A 19,349-nucleotide genomic window follows, 5' to 3' on the forward strand; every position below is an offset into this window, starting at 1 on the left:
ACATCCAGGTGCTCTTGTGCAAACTGTAAACATGCAGCAATGTTTTTTTTTTGGACAGCAGTGGCTTCCACTGTGGTATCCTCCCATGAAATCCATTCTTGTTTAGTGTTTTACGTATCGTAGATTCGCTAACAGGGATGTTGGCATATGCCAGAGACTTTTGTAAGTCTTTAGCTGACACTCTAGGATTCTTCTTCACCTCATTGAGCAGTCTGCTCCTAGGGAGAGTAACATCAGTGCTGAACTTTTTCCATTTATAGACAATTTGTCTTACCGTGGACTGATGAACAGCAAGGCTTTTGGAGATACTTTTATAACCCTTTCCAACTTTATGCAAGTCAACAATTCTTAATCGTAGGTCTTCTGAGAGCTCTTTTGTGCGAGGCATCATTCACATCAGGCAATGCTTCTTGTGAAAAGCAAACCCAGAACTGGTGTGTGTTTTTTATAGGGCAGGGCAGCTGTAACCAACACCTCCAATCTCATCTTATTGATTGGACTCCAGTTGGCTGACACCTCACTCCAATTAGCTCTTGGAGATGTCATTAGTCTAGGGATTGACATACTTTTTCCACCTGCACTGTGAATGTGTGTTCAATAAAAACATGGTAACATTTAATTCTGTGTGTGTTATTAGTTTAAGCAGACTGTTATTGTCTATTGTTGTGACTTAAAAGAAGATCAGGTCACATTGTATGACCAATTTGTGCAGAAATCCATATCATTCCAAAAGGGTTCACATACTTTTTATTGCAACTGTATGTATATAAGAGTGTTTTCACACTTGCAGCGCCCAGGCATCGGCAGTAATACGCCGCTATTTTTAGCGACGCTTTACCGTAATTTTTGCATCACTTTTTGGGCGCTAGCGGGGGGCTTTTAACCCCCGCTAACGACCGAAAAAAGGATTAAAAGCGCATGCAAAGATTGATTTCAATGGGCAGGGGCGCTTTAGGAGCGGTGTATTCACCGCTCCTAAAGCGCTGCAAAGAATCTGATTGCAGGACTTTTTTTGACGTCCTGCAAGCGCAGCGCCCTAGTGTGAAAACCCTTGGGCTTTCACACTAGAATTGTAGGGGAGGCTTTTTTTCAGGCACTTTACAGGTGCTATTTTTATTGATAAATCGCCTGAAAAAACGCCTCCAATGTGAAAGGGGTCTAAGATTTACCCACAATCCCATGTTTTTCTCACACAGTTAAGAGGGAGAAACTGATTCTGTTGAAAAGGTAAATCATATATTGATATGCTATATGTTATAACATAAAAAAAATAATGTTTTATCTATTTAACTGTGAAATTACTGGTTGAGTACAGATTTTGAAAATATAGTACATTACCTTAAAAACAACATATACCGTATTTATCTTCCTATACCGCGCCCCGGCGTATAGCGCGCACCCCCAACCTAGAAGAAAAATTCCTGGAAAAAATAAATACTTACAGTTTGGATGCCCCTCGTCGGTGTCTTGCCCGGCGTCCATCGCGTCCATCGGCTGCCTTATCCGGTCCGGCGTTCTTCTGCGGCAATCGTGGTGTCCTCCCCGCTGTGTTCTTCAGCCGATCCCCGCTTCCTGCGCTGTGTTTGAAACACTCCGCCGACATATACCGAGCGCAGTACACTCAGGTATACTCGGGCAGGCTCGGCTCCTCTCGCGTAAAGGACGTACAGGATGCACAGGACGTGACCACGAGAGGAGCCGAGCCTGCCCGTGTATTCCCGAGTGTACTGCGCTCGGTATATGTTGGCGCAGTGGTTCAAACACGGCGCGGGAAGCGGGTATCGGCGTATATCACGCACCCACGATTTTAATGGCAAAAAAGTGCGCGTATACGCCGATAAATACGGTAATAATTATTTGTATATTACTTACTTATGGTAATTAACCCCTTGCCATCCAGGCCAATTCCGATACGTCTCTCCTACGTGTAAAAATAGGATTTGTCATTATACTTACCTGTAAAATCTTTTATTTTTCATACATCATGGGACACAGAGTCAGGCTAATAGTTATTACCTGCTGGGACATCCCAGAGCAATAGCCTTGAGGGGAGGGAGACAACCTGCCAAACAATAGCCATCAGAACTTATACAGCAGCCGGCAGTACACTGCGCCCTAAAGCGAATCCTAGGCTGCTCGAACATCCACTTGATAACATTTTGTGAACATATGCACTGAAGACCAGGTAGTAGCCTTACAAATCTGAGCCACAGATACCGCATGGCGAAAAGCCCAGGAGGTTCCTACACCCCTGGTAGAATGAGCGCTCAGCCTAAAGGGAGGAGCTTTATGCTTCAGACCGTAGGCATGAATGACCAATTGACAGACCCAATTGTCAAAGGAAGCCTTGGAAGCTGCCTGCCCCTTCTTGGGTCCCTTTGGTAAAACAAAAGGAGTCTGATCCTCGATCCAAACTGTAAGTACAGTGATGAAAATAAGTATTTGAACACCCTGCTATTTTGCAAGTTCTCCCACTTGGAAATCATGGAGGGGCCTGAAATTGTTATCGTAGGTGCATGTCCACTGTGAGAGACATAATAAAAAAAAAAAAATCCAGAAATCACAATGTATGATTTTTTTAACTATTTATTTGTATGATACAACTGCAAATAAGTATTTGAACACCTGAGGAAATCAATGTTAATATTTGGTACAGTAGCCTTTGTTTGCAATTACAGAGGTCAAACGTTTCTTGTAGTTTTTCACCAGGTTTGCACACACTGGAGGAGGGATTTTGGCCCACTCCTCCACACAGATCTTCTCTAGATCAGTCCAAGTGGGAGAACTTGCAAAATAGCAGGGTGTTCAAATACTTATTTTCCTCACTGTATTTATTTTTTCCAGGAATTTTTCTTCTAGGTTGGGATCTAGACAAATAAATCTTGACTGCCTAGACAACGTGCAAAGAATGCAGTCGTCTCTCTTCGCCGAATGAGACTGAGAGAAAAAAGGTGGAAAAATAATGTCCTGATTTAATTGAAAGTCCGACACCGCTTTTGGCAAAAATTATGGAACAGGTCGTAACACAACTGTCGTGGTGAAGGATCGAGTATGGTTCCCTGCATGAAAGGGCCGCCAACTCCGACACCCTTCTAGCCGAGGTGATAGCCTTTAGGAAGGCTAGCTTGTGTGACAGCAAGTCTAATGAAATTTCCCTAATAGGTTCAAATGGTTGCTTCTGTAACACAGACAGCACCAAATTCAAGTCCCAATGACATATAGGTGCACTATCGGGGGGAAGCAAGTGAGCTGCCCCCTGAATAAAGGCTCAGATCAGTGAATGGGAGGCTAAAGGCCTTGGCAAGAATACTGATATCGCCAAAACTTGACCTCTGATTGTACTCAAAGCCAATTTGATTTCCACAGCTAACTGTAGAAAAGAGAATTCTCCCAATCACATATTTCCGAGGATGCCATTTTCTGGCTTCACACCAAGCAATATAAGTCTTCCAAACCTTATGATAAATATTCCTAGTGACAGCTTTTCTAGCATTCACTAGGGTAGACACCACTGGTCCTGAGATGCCACGGTCCTTTACCACAATGGCTATCCCCAATGTTGGCAAGTTTCCTGGAACACCTCTGGGTGTAGGGACCACGTACTGCCAGTAATTCGAGGACGTTGATGGGCAGGATCTGTTCTGTCCCTGACCATTTCCTCAGAGCTGTGAGCCCTTCTAGGGTTGCTCCCTAGCCTGAGAGACTGGCATCTGTAGTCAGTACTCTCCAAGTTACCGGGAGAAGGGATTTTCATTTTCGCAGGTTCTGATCCTGCAACCACCAGTTTAGGCTCAAGCGTGCCTGAGGAGATAAGTACATTGGATAAACCAGGGCTTTTCCTCTTCTGTTCCAAGTCAACAAGATGTCTTGTTGTAAAGGCCTGGAATGGAACTGGGCATAGGGCACTGCCTCGAAGGCAGATACCATCCTCCCTAGAAGACTCACACAGAGCCTAATGGAGGGTTGTCTGGTGCCCCTTATCTGACACACCTGAACCTTCAGGGCACAGATCCTTACAGATGGCAAGAATACTCTTGCTTGGACCGTTTCTAGGATCAGACCTAGATACTTTAGACCTTGAGCTGGTTTCAATGCTGACTTTTCGGTATTTATGATTCAGCTTTTCAAATACTGCAGTGTGTATATCATGCTCTGTTCTAGAGCCTGTTCCAGAGTGATCTCTGAGCAGGAGGTCGTCCAGATATCCGAGCACCTCGCTTGGGCCCTTTAACAACCCAGTACTGATGCTAGGACCTTTGTGAACACCCGGGGAGCTGTAGAAAGCCCGAAGGGTAGAGCCACAAACTGAAAATTACATTCCTCTACTCTTCCTCTACTAAGCCATGAATAAGCACTGATTTTGTGCGAAACGTCGGCTGTCCCCTGTTTCTGTTGCTGTAATCTGGTAATGCTTTTGCTGTTCATAAAAAGACAACCTGTACAGTTTTTGGAGTGCGGCCATCCATCCTTCATTCAACCTTTATACATTCCTCTACTGTTTTTTTAAAACGTAGGATCCTCTGATGAGGCTGAAAGATAGGTACGTGTAAATACGTGTCTTTTATATCGATGGAGGCTAGAAAGTCTCCCGGACAGACTCCATCTCTCCACTCTTAGGTCAAAAATTGGCCTTGTGCCCCCATTTGGTTTCTGAACCGTAAACAGGTTTGAGTAAAACCCTGTGCCCCTTTCGTATGCAGGAACCTCTACAATCACTCCTTGATGCACTAGATGATGTAGTGACTGAAGCAATAAGTTTATTTTTGGAGGATCCGAGGGAATGCTGCATCTTAAAAACCTCTCAGGGGGAACCCCTGCAACTCCAGCTTGTAATCGTGAGATATAATTGAGGTTACCCACTCGTCCTGAATTATTGTTCTCCAAATGTCCACAAAGTGCAGCAGCCTTCCCCCCACCGATGAAGTGGGGGCATCCCCTCGAAAGGAGGGCTTGGTGCTGGGTTTAGGAGAATTTTGGAGCCAGAGCTTTTTCTAGCCCTGGCCTTGCTAAGGACGTCTGGTGCTTTTCTTCACAGGAAGTAGAGAACTCTTCCCTCCGAAAATCTTTTGGATATATTTGTCCAAGTGATCACCAAATAAACATTCCCCCTGAAAAGGGAAACCTGACAATAACTTTTCACAAGGAAGCTCAGCTGACCAGTTCTTAAGCCATAAAAGTCTGTGCATATGTACAGACAAGCAAGCCAAATGAGAAACCTGCTGTATTGAATCCTTTTTAAGGTGTCAACAGCAAAAGGCAACGCTCGAGAAATATTTGTCTTACTTTCAGACAGATCATCCTCCTGGTTAGGCATATCAGGCCATTTGACCTAATCCTTTACAGACTGGCAAATACCAATTGCTGCAACAGCTGGCTGAATAGCTGAACTGGCCAAAAAAAGGAAGCCCTTATTAATAACTCCAATTTCTTGTCAACAGGGTCTTTCAAGCCCTGTGCGTTATCAACCGGATAAGTTAACCATTTCAGCCCTGGACCATTTAGCTTCAAAATGACCAGGCCACTTTATGCGATTCAGCACTGTGTCGCTTTACTGACAATTTCGCGGTCGTGCGACGTGGCTCCCAAACAAAATTGATGTCCTTTTTTCCCACAAATAGAGCTTTCTTTTAGTTCAGGGGATACAACACTAGGAATGTGGCTAGGTTCATCAGGAACTACTGATGACATAGGTGTGCCCTACCCTGTAGTGTTAGTCCCACTCATCTTTTTTGAAGACATTTAATAGCCACAAAAAGAGGGTACTTGGGTGTAGTATTAAAACACCTCAGAAGGGAGACCCTTTAATAGGGCTCACCAACCCCCTATGCAACAATCCTGCTGAGCACCTTTAGCCTGCCAAGCAACACTTGGTGACTCACGTGACCCGGGAAAGGAGAAATTAACCACTGCAAGTGCCTGTTCAGCGTCTGCTCTGTGTCCCACAGCTGCCTTCTGGAAGCACTGCATGCTTGGCATATACAGCTTAAATAAGCTGTCTGTGCAACGGAACGTTCTGTGCATGTGTGCGCATGTACGTACGTGATCCCAAAACGGGCGTGGCTGTATTCACGTATGACACAAATCGTCGTACGCCCAGATAAAGGCTACATTGCATGTGCGGCGAAGCCGCGTGCGGCTTGGCCACCAAACGAGCAAACTGGTAAGTCCAGTGCCGCTTTTGGCGAATGCACATGCATCATGCCCGCCAAACAAACAACTGCTGTGCACACACGTGCACTATGTTAAACCAAGGTGAAATGACACACCGTCGTGCGTCATCATACAGGTAAAAAATAGCCAGACACAAGCAAAAAAGGTACACTTTGCAAACACCCACAGTTAGCCCAAAACTTCTCCGTATTGGTCACCGCACACAGGTGTCCAGCCTTTAGCCAGCTTGACTGATTGTTACAATCACTGGGACACCCCACAATAATAAAAGGGTTTCACTTACCCCTCCAGGCGCAGGGTCACTTAGAAACTAAGGGCCCAATCTTCACCCCGGGTTCCCGTCTCTTGAGGACCTTCAAAGAATGGGTACCCTTTTCATGTTTAGGGTCCACTCCCTTGGACCTGTACAGCACCCTGCAGGAATGCCTTAGCGCTGTAGTGTTCAGGATTCCACTTTGCAGGGTCCAGCGCACGGAGGCCATATTATAGGCAAAACCTTGCAGGATCTTGAGTCTGCTTTGCGAGGCTCGGGTATCATTTATCTAAGCATATAGAGCCTGTGTCAAATGGATCCGATCAGTCAACCCCTTGATTCATTTTGAAACCGTTTGTGGGACTAGAGACCTGGAGCTCAGAGAACTCAAACAAACCATGCCATTCACCTTGCAGACATTGGTAAAAAGTGCTTCCTGTATGGGAGGGGTTATATAGGGGATCACTTCTTGTCGAAAGATCTTTAGTCTACCACTGTCCATTCACCTGGAGATGGAGTATAACCCAGCGGGTAATGAATGACTCTGTCCCATAATGAATGAAAAAAAAATGTATTGCTAGAAAATTACTCAGAACCCCAAACAGTTTCATGAATAATAATAAAAAAACACTAACGTTAGCCCGATTTTTTTGTATAATGTGAAAGATGATGTTACGCCGAGTAAATAGATACATAACATGTCACGCTTTAAAATTACGCACACTTGTGGAATGGCGCAAAATTTCAGTACTTATAAATCTCCATAGAGTCACGCGGCACGTCCTCACTGGTTCTTGCTGTCTCCTGGGACCAGTGTGTTTCCCAGAAGACAGTGGGGGGGGGCGTGACTCCCATGGCAGTCTGTGCCCGTAAGTGGGTGCAAATACCTGTATTATACAGGTATCTGCACCCCCCTCCCCCCTGAAAGGTGCCAAGTAACGTCATGTCACAACTGACTTTAAAAGAGAAGAGAGGCACCTATGGTTACATTTAATGAAGGTACAACATTTAGCAACATATTGCTACACTTAAAGGCACCTCTCATCTTTTTTATACTCTGTGTAGTTCCTGCTCGATTTTGCTTCTAATCCCCTTGTGGAGGCTTACATTTGTGGATGGACATTGTATGGTTATGGTTACACAACCTGTCACATTGCTATAATCTTTTTATATGGAGCATAAACTGAAGGACCTAGGAATAAATGGTTGTGGAACGAATCATTTGAGTTTCCATTATTTCTTATGGGGAAATTTGCTTTGATATACAAGTGCTTTGGATTACAAGCATGTTTCTGGAACGAATTATGCTTCCAATCCAAGGTTTTACTGTATTCTTTCATAGAAACATTGCACTAAAGACAATTTCCGTGTTTTACACACTATTGCCAGAGGGGGCTGAGACTGTTATTAGGGTTGAGAGGCAGAGTAACAGACTGAACTAACTAAAGCAGCTCCTTCAGGGGTATCACTACACATGCAACTGGTAAAACTCTAGTTCAACCCCCTGTTTTTACAACCCTCCTGGCCACTGTGTAAACGCAGCCAAAGGCCTCGTACACACGGCCGAGGAACTCGACGTGCCAAACACATCGAGTTCCTCGGCCAGTTCAGCACTGAAGCCGCCAAGGAGCTCGGCGGGACGAGAGCTCCCATAGAACAACGAGGAAATAGAGAACATGTTCTCTATTTCCTCGTCGAGCTCCTCGTCGGCTTCCTCGGCCGAAAGTGTACACACGGCCAGTTTCCTCGGCAGAATTCAGCCAGAAACTCGGTCGGAAGCTGAATTCTGCCGAGGAAACTGGTCGTGTGTACGGGGCCTTAGGCCTCATGCACACTGGACGTTTTTACAGCAGTTGTTTTTGGCTGTAGACGTCGCTCACCAGCGTTTTTTAACGTTTTTGATCCATTGAAAAAAAATAATAATAATAAAAAAAAATGTCTTCTTATAAAAAAACGCTAAAAAACGATATTGCAAAAACGTTGAAAAAAGTTGAAAAACTCACTTAAAAGCTACTGGCGGTTTTATAACGTTATTTTAACGTCCAGTGTGCATGAAGTCTTACTGTTATGTTTTATTTTTAATACATTTGGTTTCATAAGAAAAAAAATTATTTAAGTCTGCATCCTACCTGTTCGGGGGCAGCGGTACCGAACCCGATCACTGGCATCTTGTGCCCATCGTTCAGAACCACATAGGAGTCTGCTTTTAGGGCCATTGTCTGCGTCTGCTTCCTATCTTGCACACTGACTTCTTTGCTACTTATGTATGTGACTGTATTCCATCTCTAACCCCTCCTCCTGGTCGGCCTGTAATCTGCACATGCTATGGAGAGTTTAACCACTTGTTGGCAATCACCTCATTTGCAGCACATCAGTTTCAACTTGTTGAAAATAAGTGGAATGCCAGCACGGGGTTAAACATTTAAAATTTTCTTTGTAGTTTAGCCCTTATAGTGCAGATTGATAGATCTCGCCAGAAGTCAATTCCAAACAATGTAGCATCACACCTGTCACATCCAGAGGGGACAAAGTGTTTTGCAGTGTCACAATGACTTTACCTGTTTTGGTGATTCTTCCAGTAACACACTTCCTGTTCTATGGAGGAAAATGCTCACTCACTACACTGTATCTACAGTATTTTGAAAAAGTATTCACACCCCTTGAAATTTTCCACAGGAATTGCCTGGTTGTGATGCACTGTGAAACTCTTCCATTGAGGTAACAACGCCATCTTGTGGTATACACGTTTATTACAGCATAAAACCATTACCCAGCTTACAGGGCACTGACAGTATCTTATTAAATCTAGTTGTCTGGACACCATAACATTTCACTATACAAATGGACCATAATACCTCGGTTTTGTGAAGATTAAAGGAACAGGACTGTCAATGTCAATATGAATTTCTGACAACTTTATAGTGTTTTTTTTTTTCTCTTATATGTTTTTTTTTTTTTTTTAATATTTTGTGCTATTATTTCTTTCTAAACTGGATTATTTATTCATATGCCCTGACCACCTGACTGCACTAGGAAACTGTCCGCTGATATCAAAGTCAGGCTACCGACTGGATACAGTTCTCAGTGGCTGTCATATACACCGTCGGATTATACTATGATTATCCCTGTAATGGGAATTCACTGAGGTATTCTTACACACCGTCCGAAGTCTGTCGACGAAAGAAGCAGATTTGACTCTCTATACATTAATAGGATATCTGAATGGTATGAAACTTATGGCATTCCCATAAAGATGGTCTTTTCCTTTACTTATGTACTCTAAGCTGGGTTTAGGCTGTTCGCAAGATTAACTTCTGCTGACTGATAATTGTGGTAAGAGAGTTCTACCTAAGGGAGCTGGTATAGGAGTACACTGCAGATTTCGCAATACATTGATATTTGAATACTGTTGTCAGATATTTATTTTAACACTTCATATATATGAAGGGGAAACAAAGTAAAAAAAACAAAAATAGAATCATCAAAGAGTCTCTTTATGATATAGACTCCCCTCCTTCTACAAGCCCTCAGACATCTGTTGGAGATACTGAGTTCGACGGACAAGTCTCGTCACTTCTACTTCCCACCTCATCACCTCCTTCTCTGGGTTCAGCAAAGCTTCTAAATTTATATCCTTCTACAATTGGGGGAGCTCTCACAACTACAATGACTGACCACATGATTCCTATTGAGTCCGTCTCTCAGGATCCTAAACAGGTAACTGCAAATACTGAACATGTTCCGGAAGCTTCTTTCAATGTTGCTGAACTGTATAACAAAATATCTGAAATGATGGAAAGGGGTTTAGCTCTTACTGCCGAGAAAATCACTAACGATATCAGGGCTGACTTTCATTGTCTTGGCAACAGGATTGATTCTATAGAACATAAGTTAGATGCTAAAGTTTCGAAAACTGAACAACATGATAGCCATATGCATTTCTTGCAAGATCAACTGGAGGCTGCTCAGGATAAGATTGATGATTTAGAAAACAGGTCAAGAAGGGAGAATTTTAGGGTCAGGGGTCTTCCTGAATCCATTGTGGATGTCCACTCAGCAATACAGGACATTATACAAATCCTTCTACCATCTATACCTACTCCAAAAATGGAATTAGACAGGGCTCATAGATCATTGGGTCCACTAAGAAGAGATGGTTTACCCAGAGATGTGGTGGTCAAGCCTCATTATTTCTCCACCAAGGAGGACGTTATGAAAAGATCTAGACAACAGGAGAATCTCCAATACCATGGTGCTACAATACAAATATTTTCTGACATTTCTCCATACACCATCCAGAGAAGAAGAGCGATGAAACCGTTATTGTCGGCCCTCATGGACAATGACATCAAATACAAATGGGCCTTTCCCTTCGCCTTAAAGTTCAATCACAATGGCAGACACCATGTGATACATAATCTCCGCGGGGTGAAAAACTTCTAATTGATCTAAAAATTATCTCTCTTAAACCAGCTATGGACACTACTTCACCTCAACTACCATCAGGCAAGAGGACCACACCTACTAGTCCAAATCTGAATCCTTGCAACAAGGTCAAATACAGAAAAGTTGGAAAAGACTCCATCACCTGAATATTGAATAGTCTTACCCAGGAAGTATCTCTCAGGATTTCTTTTATGTCACACAGTGTCCGAGATGATTTTTTTTTATTTTTTTAGGAGAGAGGGAAAAGGGAGAAGGGAAATATTTTTTTTTTTTTCCCCTCTTATTTTTACTATTTAATACGGAGGAGGTTACTTCTTCATTTCTGAAATATATAATATAATACATATATAGTATGGTTTTCCCCCTTTCTTTTTTTACCCCTCTCTCCTTATTTATTTTTTATTTTTTATGGTCCCTATTAATTGAATGCCATTGTTCTTGAAAAAGTTTTTATGATGTAAAGTTTAATCTGTCGACGACTGACGACGGTGAGGTATTGGACCTCAACTTACCTCTTGGAGCGACACTTTGTCGACCCAATGGGTAAGAATATAGTCCATTTAAGGGACTATGCTAATGTTTTTAGTTTGAATGAGGGAAGGAGACTCTTTCTCTTCCCCCATTCTGGGTCACGATTTGACCTTGCACGATTTAGTGACTTGTTGTGCAGTATGTTTTTTTATTCTTGTCTTTTTGCCTCTTCTTTCTGTTTCCCTTTTTTCCTTCTCGCCCTCTTCTTCTCTTTAGCCTGCCTGCCATTGCTCGTAATAACGGTGTTACAGATGATATCCTTGCGGTCCTGCCTAACCATAGTAGTAGATAAGACTTATGGCTGGATCAAATGATGTATCTAAACCCCTTAGTGTTGTCACTCACAACACTCAGGGGTTGAATTCTCCTATTAAGAGACGCAAAGCTCTTCAAGTTTACAAATCTCTTCATGTAGATGTGGTTTTCCTTCAAGAAACCCACTTCCCTAAACGATACAACCCCACTTTTATGCATGCTCACTATCCATTATTTTTTCTAGCTAAAGCGGAAAACAAAACTAAAGGTGTGGCCGTTTTGTTCTCTAGATACTGTAATTTTAACTTGATCAAGGAATATGGAGACCCGGAAGGTAGGTTTATCTTGATAAAAGGTACTCTTGACGAAAAAATGTACACATTTTGTTTCTTATTATGCTCCGAACAGAGGTCAAAAGCGGTTTTTCACTCAGATGCTTGATACCCTCCGTCCATTTATGGAGGGAATTATTGTTATGGGAGGAGACTCTAACCTGGCTTTCGACATTGGATTGGACAAATCCAAATCTAAAGCCGATAAGGTCATCAGACCGACTAAAATTAGTTTACAAGTAGCACGTATTTTACATCAAAACAGACTGACTGATATCTGGAGGGAATTAAACCCAAGAACTAAAGACTATACTCACTATTCTAACCCCCACCAGTCTTGCTCTCGTATAGATCATATATTGATATCAAACCATCACGTCCCGGCAGCCATTAAATCTAATATAGTTGATGTTTCCTGGTCGGATCACTCAATGGTTCTTTTGTCACTAAGGAGAGAGGATACTTCTCCTAAAGTATCTCATTGGACACTTAATAGATCTATTTTGAAAAATCCTGTCCTAATAAAGGATATTGAGCAATCCCTTCTAGAATATTTTGAACACAATGATACAGATGATATATCCCCTGAAACTTTGTGGGCTGCTCACAAGGCTTCTATCAGGGGCAAAATAATACAATTGGCCGCTAACCTCAAAAAACAGAAGAACCTAGAAATAAAAAGACTGGAAATCAACTATTTAGACCTGTGTAGAAAACATAAAACTGATCCTCATAACTTTCCTACTCAGGCACTTGATGCGGCCAGATCTGCTCTGAACCTGGTACTTACGACTAAGGCGGGGGAAGATATAAAATGGACTGGAGCTAATTTCTATAAATTTAAAGATAAAATAGGTCCAATGCTAGCACATAAATTGTCACCTAGATTTCAATCAAGAACTCTCCCTAAAATAAAGATGATTGACGGTTCATTCTCCCTAAACCCTAGGAGAATAATGGAGGCCTTCCATGACTTTTATTCTAAGCTTTATACCTCTACTGAGGATTCTTCTTCAGAGAGGATAGATGATTTTCTTAGCAATCTGAATCTTCCTAAATTGTCTGAAATACATACAGAGGTGATGGAGGCTCCCATTTCAATTGAGGAAGTATCGACAGTGATTAAACACCTAAAATTAGATAAAGCCCCGGGACCTGATGGATTTTCGAGTTCATATTACAAAACATTTTCAAGCATTTTAACACCCTATTTGGTGAGATTTTTCAACCACATGACCGAGGGAGATCCTATAGAAAGACAACTCAATTTGGCTTATATATCGGTGATCCCTAAGCCGGAAAAGGATCATAGCCTGGTGGAGAACTATAGACCGATATCTCTTATCAATAACGATCTTAAGATACTTACTAAAATAATGGCCAATAGGTTATCTTCTTTCATTGGTCATTATGTTAGTAAAGATCAAGTTGGCTTCATTACTGGGAGGCAAGGTCCGGATCAGGTTAGGAGAGCTATTGATCTGATTTCTATACTGAACTCAGGATGGTCTGGTGATACTGGTCAGAAGGGTATGCTTCTTTCCATAGATCTTCAGAAAGCATTTGACTCAGTGTCTTGGCCTTTTATGTTCAAGGTGATGAACCATTGGGGGTTTGGCGCTAAATTTCTGGGTATCCTGTCTGCACTTTACTATTCCCCTGAAGCTAAAGTACCCTTTCAAGGTATTTTTTCAGAATCTATCGAGATCCGTAGAGGTACAAGGCAGGGATGCCCTTTATCTCCCCTGATATTTGCAATTGTGATTGAATCCCTGGCTATAGCTATTCGTGAAAATGCAAATATCAGGGGTGTTCGATGTGCCAAAATGGAACATAAGTGCGCCTTATTTGCAGACAACCTTTTACTTTTTTTGACTGCACCAGAAACATCCCTGCCCGAAGTATACTCTCTTTTGGACGAATTTTCTCTGGTTTCAGGTCTTGCTGTAAACATAGCCAAATCCAGGGCCCTCAATGTTTCACTTACTGAGTCCACTGTTTCTCTACTGAAAGAACGTTATAGATTCAAATGGGACGCCTCTTATATTAAATACCTAGGCATTAATTTGACCCCCAATATTCAGAATTTATATCTAGCCAACTATCCCCCTATGTATAGAAAACTTGAGAAGGATCTGAAAGACTGGGGTACTCAGAATATAGGTTGGATTGGTAGAATTAATTCGGTCAAGATGACTCTTCTCCCTAGGCTTTTGTATCTCTTTCGATCATTACCTATACCGATAATCAAAAGTCAACTAAAATCCTTTCAAGGCAAAATTACCAAGTTTATATGGAACAACAAGGGTCCACGCCTTCCATCTCGCACTCTCTATAACTTATCTGAACAAGGCGGTCTAGGTGTGCCTAATTTGATATGGTACTACCAATCAGCGAGATTAGCGCAATTATCAGAAATTTTTCTTAAAAATGAACGTCCTGATTGGATATACATCGAAGAACAGGCGATTCCGAATCTAACGATAGAGGATTTAATGTGGAGTCATACCAAGAAAAGGCCTTCTATATTATCTCCGGATCTATCTCAAACTTTAGTTTTATGGGATTCACTTAAAAACAATCCCTCTCTAATCTCTAAAGGTAGGCCTTTATCGAATATTTTCATAGACCCATTCTTTACTTCCAAAATTGATAAAGATTCCTTTAAATGGTGGCATGATAAGGGGTTGTATCGTATAGGACGCTTCTTTTCTCGTTCAGGTCCCCTCCCCGAGCAACATTTTATTGACAAGCTAGACCTTCCTGTTTCAGAAAAACTAAGATTTTCTCAACTACATGACTACGCTCAAAGCCTATGGGATAACGACTCGATATCTGGACTTTTGACACCCTATGAAAGTAAATGTGATCAGGGTTTGTCCAGGAAGGGGAATATTTCAATTATATATAATTCACTTGCTACTAATGACACCAAATTGCCGCATATGCTGGCATGGGAAAAGGAACTTAATAACGAATGGGATTTGTCGGACTGGTATAAGAATTATACCAGATCCATTAAAGGTTATGTGAATGTCTCTCTTATAGAAGCGAACATAAAAATTTATACTAGATGGTATTTAGTTCCCGTCAAACTGACCTCTATGTATCCGACAACTTCTCCCCTATGTTTCAGAGGCTGCCATGGATTGGGGTCTATGATACATATTTGGTGGGAATGTCCCAAAATTCGGGGGTTACTGGAATAAGGTGTTCAATATAATCAGACGAGTCACAGGCTGTAACCTGCATCAATCTCCTACTATTGCTTTACTTAAAGCGGATGTGCCACGGGAAAAATATATTAAAAGCCAGCAGCTACAAATACTGCAGCTGCTGACTTTTAATATAAGGACACTTACCTGTCCTGGAGTCCAGCGGTGATCGCAGCAGATGACGAGCCGATCGCTCGTCACCCTGCTGCTCCCCCCTCCATCCTCGGTGAGGGAACCAGGAAGTGAAGCGCTCCGGCTTCACTGCCCGGTTCCCTACGGCGCATGCGCGAGTCGCGCTGCGCCCGCCGATTGGCTCCCGCTGTGTGCTGGGAGCCGAGTGTTCCCAGCATACAACGGGGGGACGGACGGGAAGGAAGGAAAAAACCCGTCCTTTGCCCGTATCGTAGGGCCGGAAGTGGGTTCAGACACCTGTCTGTAGACAGGTATCTGCACCCCCCTCCCCCCTGAAAGGTGTCAAATGTGACACCGGAGGGGGGGAGGGTTCCGATCAGCGGGACTCCACTTTAGAGTGGAGATCCGCTTTAACGGAATGTTACCTCTAACTTCTAAGGTTACCAGAAAACTCATCTTATATATTATGACGGGTGCCAGGATTACACTCGCAGCTGCATGGAAAAAGACTAATGTTTCCATCCTATATATGAAAAGAAAGGTCACATGGATTATGGAACAAGAGAAAAGGGTCTGCTCCATGTTGGATAAGTCTACTCTTTTCTATGAAATCTGGGAACCTTGGTTGGAATACATGGGGATAACTTATACTCCGTGAAGGTTTTGATGACATCAGTGTCTTTTGGACGATGCTGGTAGATGGCAGGCAGGCTAATTTTCTATCTCTCCTGATTTTCTTCTGGCTTTCTTTTTTCACTTCCTCTCTTGTCTTTTGTCATTCTTTCTTTTTTTCTTCTGATTCTTCTTAGGTTTTATCTCATTATTTTATCTCTGGGGATAGAATCCTTAAGATTTTTGGTCCTCAGTTTGTTTTATTTTGAAAAGATAAGTTTATGTTTAAGTAATTGAAGGATTCTACCAAACCTTTGAAATAATTAGATTTGATGGGGATTCCGAAAATTTGTTTTCGGTTATCGGAGAGTTCCAGTAATAGTTATTGGAGGGAGGGAGGGAGGATTGGAGGTTTTGCTCAACCTCTTGGACACAGAAAGTTCCCGTTAGGGGTGTCGGAGAGGTTGATGCACTCCGGATATCTTATCCTTTAATTATTCTAAGTAATTTAATCTGGTACACTCAATTAGTTTTATCCCTTATATAACTTATTGTGTGATACCGCTAGACCTAAGAATTCCTTGATATATGAAAATATTCTGTTTCTCTTTCAAGTTTAAAGTATTACTTTGAAATAGTCTTTTAATTTAGCTTATGTGAACTGCCTTACTTTCACCACATGGTGTAGAGCAGCCGTCACTAAATGGCGGCCCGCGGTCTGAGTCCGGCCCGGGTGGTGCTTCTGCCCGGACCGCCATTATCATTTTAAATTTCAGCGTTGGTTTGATGGGGCCGCGGGTTTCCCCAGCAACCAGTGACGCTGAGAGCGGAGAAGACAAGCAGTCACGGGCCGCGAGGTAGGGGCGTGACGTCACGTGCGTGCCCCGCCCCCTGCTGCATGCGGGTCCACTCCTGGCTCTCCTTGCGAGATTGGGGCGTGACGTCACGTGCGCGCCCCGCCCCCCTGCTGCTCGCATTTCCCGGGCTCTCCTTATCGCGCAGCATGCAAGGTATGTGACAAGTTAATTAGTTGTCACGAATGGGCAGATTTGTTTGTAATTGTGCTGTCATTAATGGTCACTCTGATGGGCACCTTTTTTTTATGTTAAGGGGCACTCTGATGGACGAATTTTATTTTAAGGGGCATGCTGATGGGTATATTTTTAATGTGCACACTGATGAGCATATTTTGTTAAGGGGCACACTGATGGACACATTTTGTTGTGCCCATCAGAGTGCCCCTTAACATAAAATATACCCATCAGCGTACCCCTTAAAATAAAATGTGCCCATCAGAGTGCCCATTAACAAAACATGTTCCCATCAGCATTTCCCTTAACATAAAATAAGGGTCACGCTGATGGGCACCTTTTATGTTAATGGGCACTCTGATGGGCACATTTTATTTTAAGGGGTATGCTGATGGGTATATTTTATGTTAAGGGGCACTCTGATGGGCACAACAAAATGTGTCCATCAGTGTGCCCCTTAACAAAATATGCTCATCAGTGTGCACATTAAAAATATACCCATCAGCATGCCCCTTAAAATAAAATGTGCCCCTCAGAGTACCCCTTAACATAAAAGGTGCCCATCAGCGTGACCCTTATTTTATGTTAAGGGGCATGCTGATGGGAACATTTATTGTTAAGGAGCACTCTGATGGGCATATTTTATTTTAAGAGCAACACTGATGGGCCCTTTTTGTATTAAGGAGCACTCTGATGGGCAGATTTTATGTTAAGGGGCACATTTTCTTGTGCCCATCAGAGTGCCCCTTCATATAAAATGTGCCCATCAGGATGTCCCTTAACATAAAACTTGTCCATTAGAGTGTCCCTTAACATAAAATGTGCCCATCAGTATGACCCTTATTTTATGTTAAGGGGCACGCTGATGGGCACATTTTATGTTAAGGGGGACTCTGATGGGGACAGCTGATGTAAGGAGGCACTCTGATGGGAATGCCTGATGTAAATGAGCGCTGTGATGGGGACCCCTAATGTAAAGGGGTGCTGTGATGGGGACCTCTGATTTAAAGGAGTGCTGTGATATGGACACCTGATGTAAAGGAGCTCTGTGATGGGGACCCCTGATGTAAAGGGGCACTGTGATGGGGACCCCTGATTTAAAGGAGTGCTGTGATAGGAACACCTAATGTAAAGGGGCACTGTGATGGGGACACCTGATGTAAAGGGGCACTGTGATGGGGACACCTGATGTAAAGGGGTGCTGTGATGGGGACACCTGATGTAAAGAGGTGCTGTGATGGGGACACCTGATGTAAAGGGGTGCTGTGATGGGGACACCCGATGTAAAGGGATGCTGTGATGGGGACACCTGGTGTAAAGGGGCACTGTGATGGAGACACCTGATGTAAAGGGGCACTGTGATGGGAACACCTGGTGTAAAGAGGTGCTGTGATGGGGACCCCTGATGTAAAGGGGCACTGTGATGGGGTCCCCTGATTTAAAGGAGTGCTGTGATAGGGACACCTGATGTAAAGAGGTGCTGTGATGGGGACACCTGATGTAAAGGGGCACTGTGATATGGACACCTGATGTAAAGGAGCTCTGTGATGGGGACCCCTGATGTAAAGGGGCACTGTGATGGGGACACCTAATGTAAAGGGGCACTGTGATGGGGACACCTAATGTAAAGGGGCACTGTGATGGGGACACCTGATGTAAAGGGGTGCTGTGATGGGGACACCTGATGTAAAGGGGTGCTGTGATGGGGACACCTGGTGTAAAGGGGCACTGTGATGGGGACACCTGGTGTAAAGGGGCACTGTGATGGGGACCCCTGATGTAAAGGGGCACTGTGATGGGGTCCCCTGATTTAAAGGGATGCTGTGATGGGGACACCTGATGTAAAGAGGTGCTGTGATGGGGACCCCTGATTTAAAGGAGTGCTGTGATGGGGACCCCTGATTTAAAGGAGTGCTGTGATAGGGACACCTGATGTAAAGAGGTGCTGTGATGGGGACCCCTGATGTAAAGGGGCACTGTGATGGGGTCCCCTGATTTAAAGGGATGCTGTGATGGGGACCCCTGATTTAAAGGAGTGCTGTGATGGGGACACCTGATGTAAAGGGGTGCTGTGATGGGGACACCTGATGTAAAGGGGTGCTGTGATGGGGACACCTGATGTAAAGGGGCGCTGTGATGGGGGCACCTGATATAAAGGGGCGCTGTGATGGGGAAAAATGGGGACTTGAGATTCGGACCTCGGCCCAAAGAAAATTTTAGTGACCGGACCTCCTTGAATTTTAATTCAAGACCCCTGGTGTAGAGCATATAGGATGGATAGATATAAGTGGCAGTTAATAAGACAGGAATGATTATTATGAATTGAAATGTATTTAAATTATTATATTTCTGCGTGCTATTGACTTATTTC

At 43.2% G+C, this 19,349-nt stretch overlaps 1 protein-coding gene across 2 annotated transcripts in view; it reads right to left on the bottom strand.

The window, feature by feature from the left end:
- The window catches only part of LOC120932850 (aldo-keto reductase family 1 member C1-like), a 67,434-nt gene that overhangs the window by 19,068 nt on the left and 29,017 nt on the right, over window positions 1-19,349 (bottom strand). Inside the window, exon 1 of one of the 2 annotated variants that reach the window (XM_040345636.1) lies at window positions 8,554-8,760. The exons of the other annotated variant lie outside the window; for it this stretch is intronic. Coding sequence (XP_040201570.1) covers window positions 8,554-8,640 — 87 coding nt within the window. The 5' untranslated portion in view covers window positions 8,641-8,760. Of the gene's footprint in view, window positions 1-8,553; window positions 8,761-19,349 lie in introns of those variants that run through there. 2 annotated transcript variants of the gene reach the window in all.

Source organism: Rana temporaria, chromosome 3 (genome assembly GCF_905171775.1).
Source record: "Rana temporaria chromosome 3, aRanTem1.1, whole genome shotgun sequence".
NCBI lineage: Eukaryota > Metazoa > Chordata > Amphibia > Anura > Ranidae > Rana > Rana temporaria.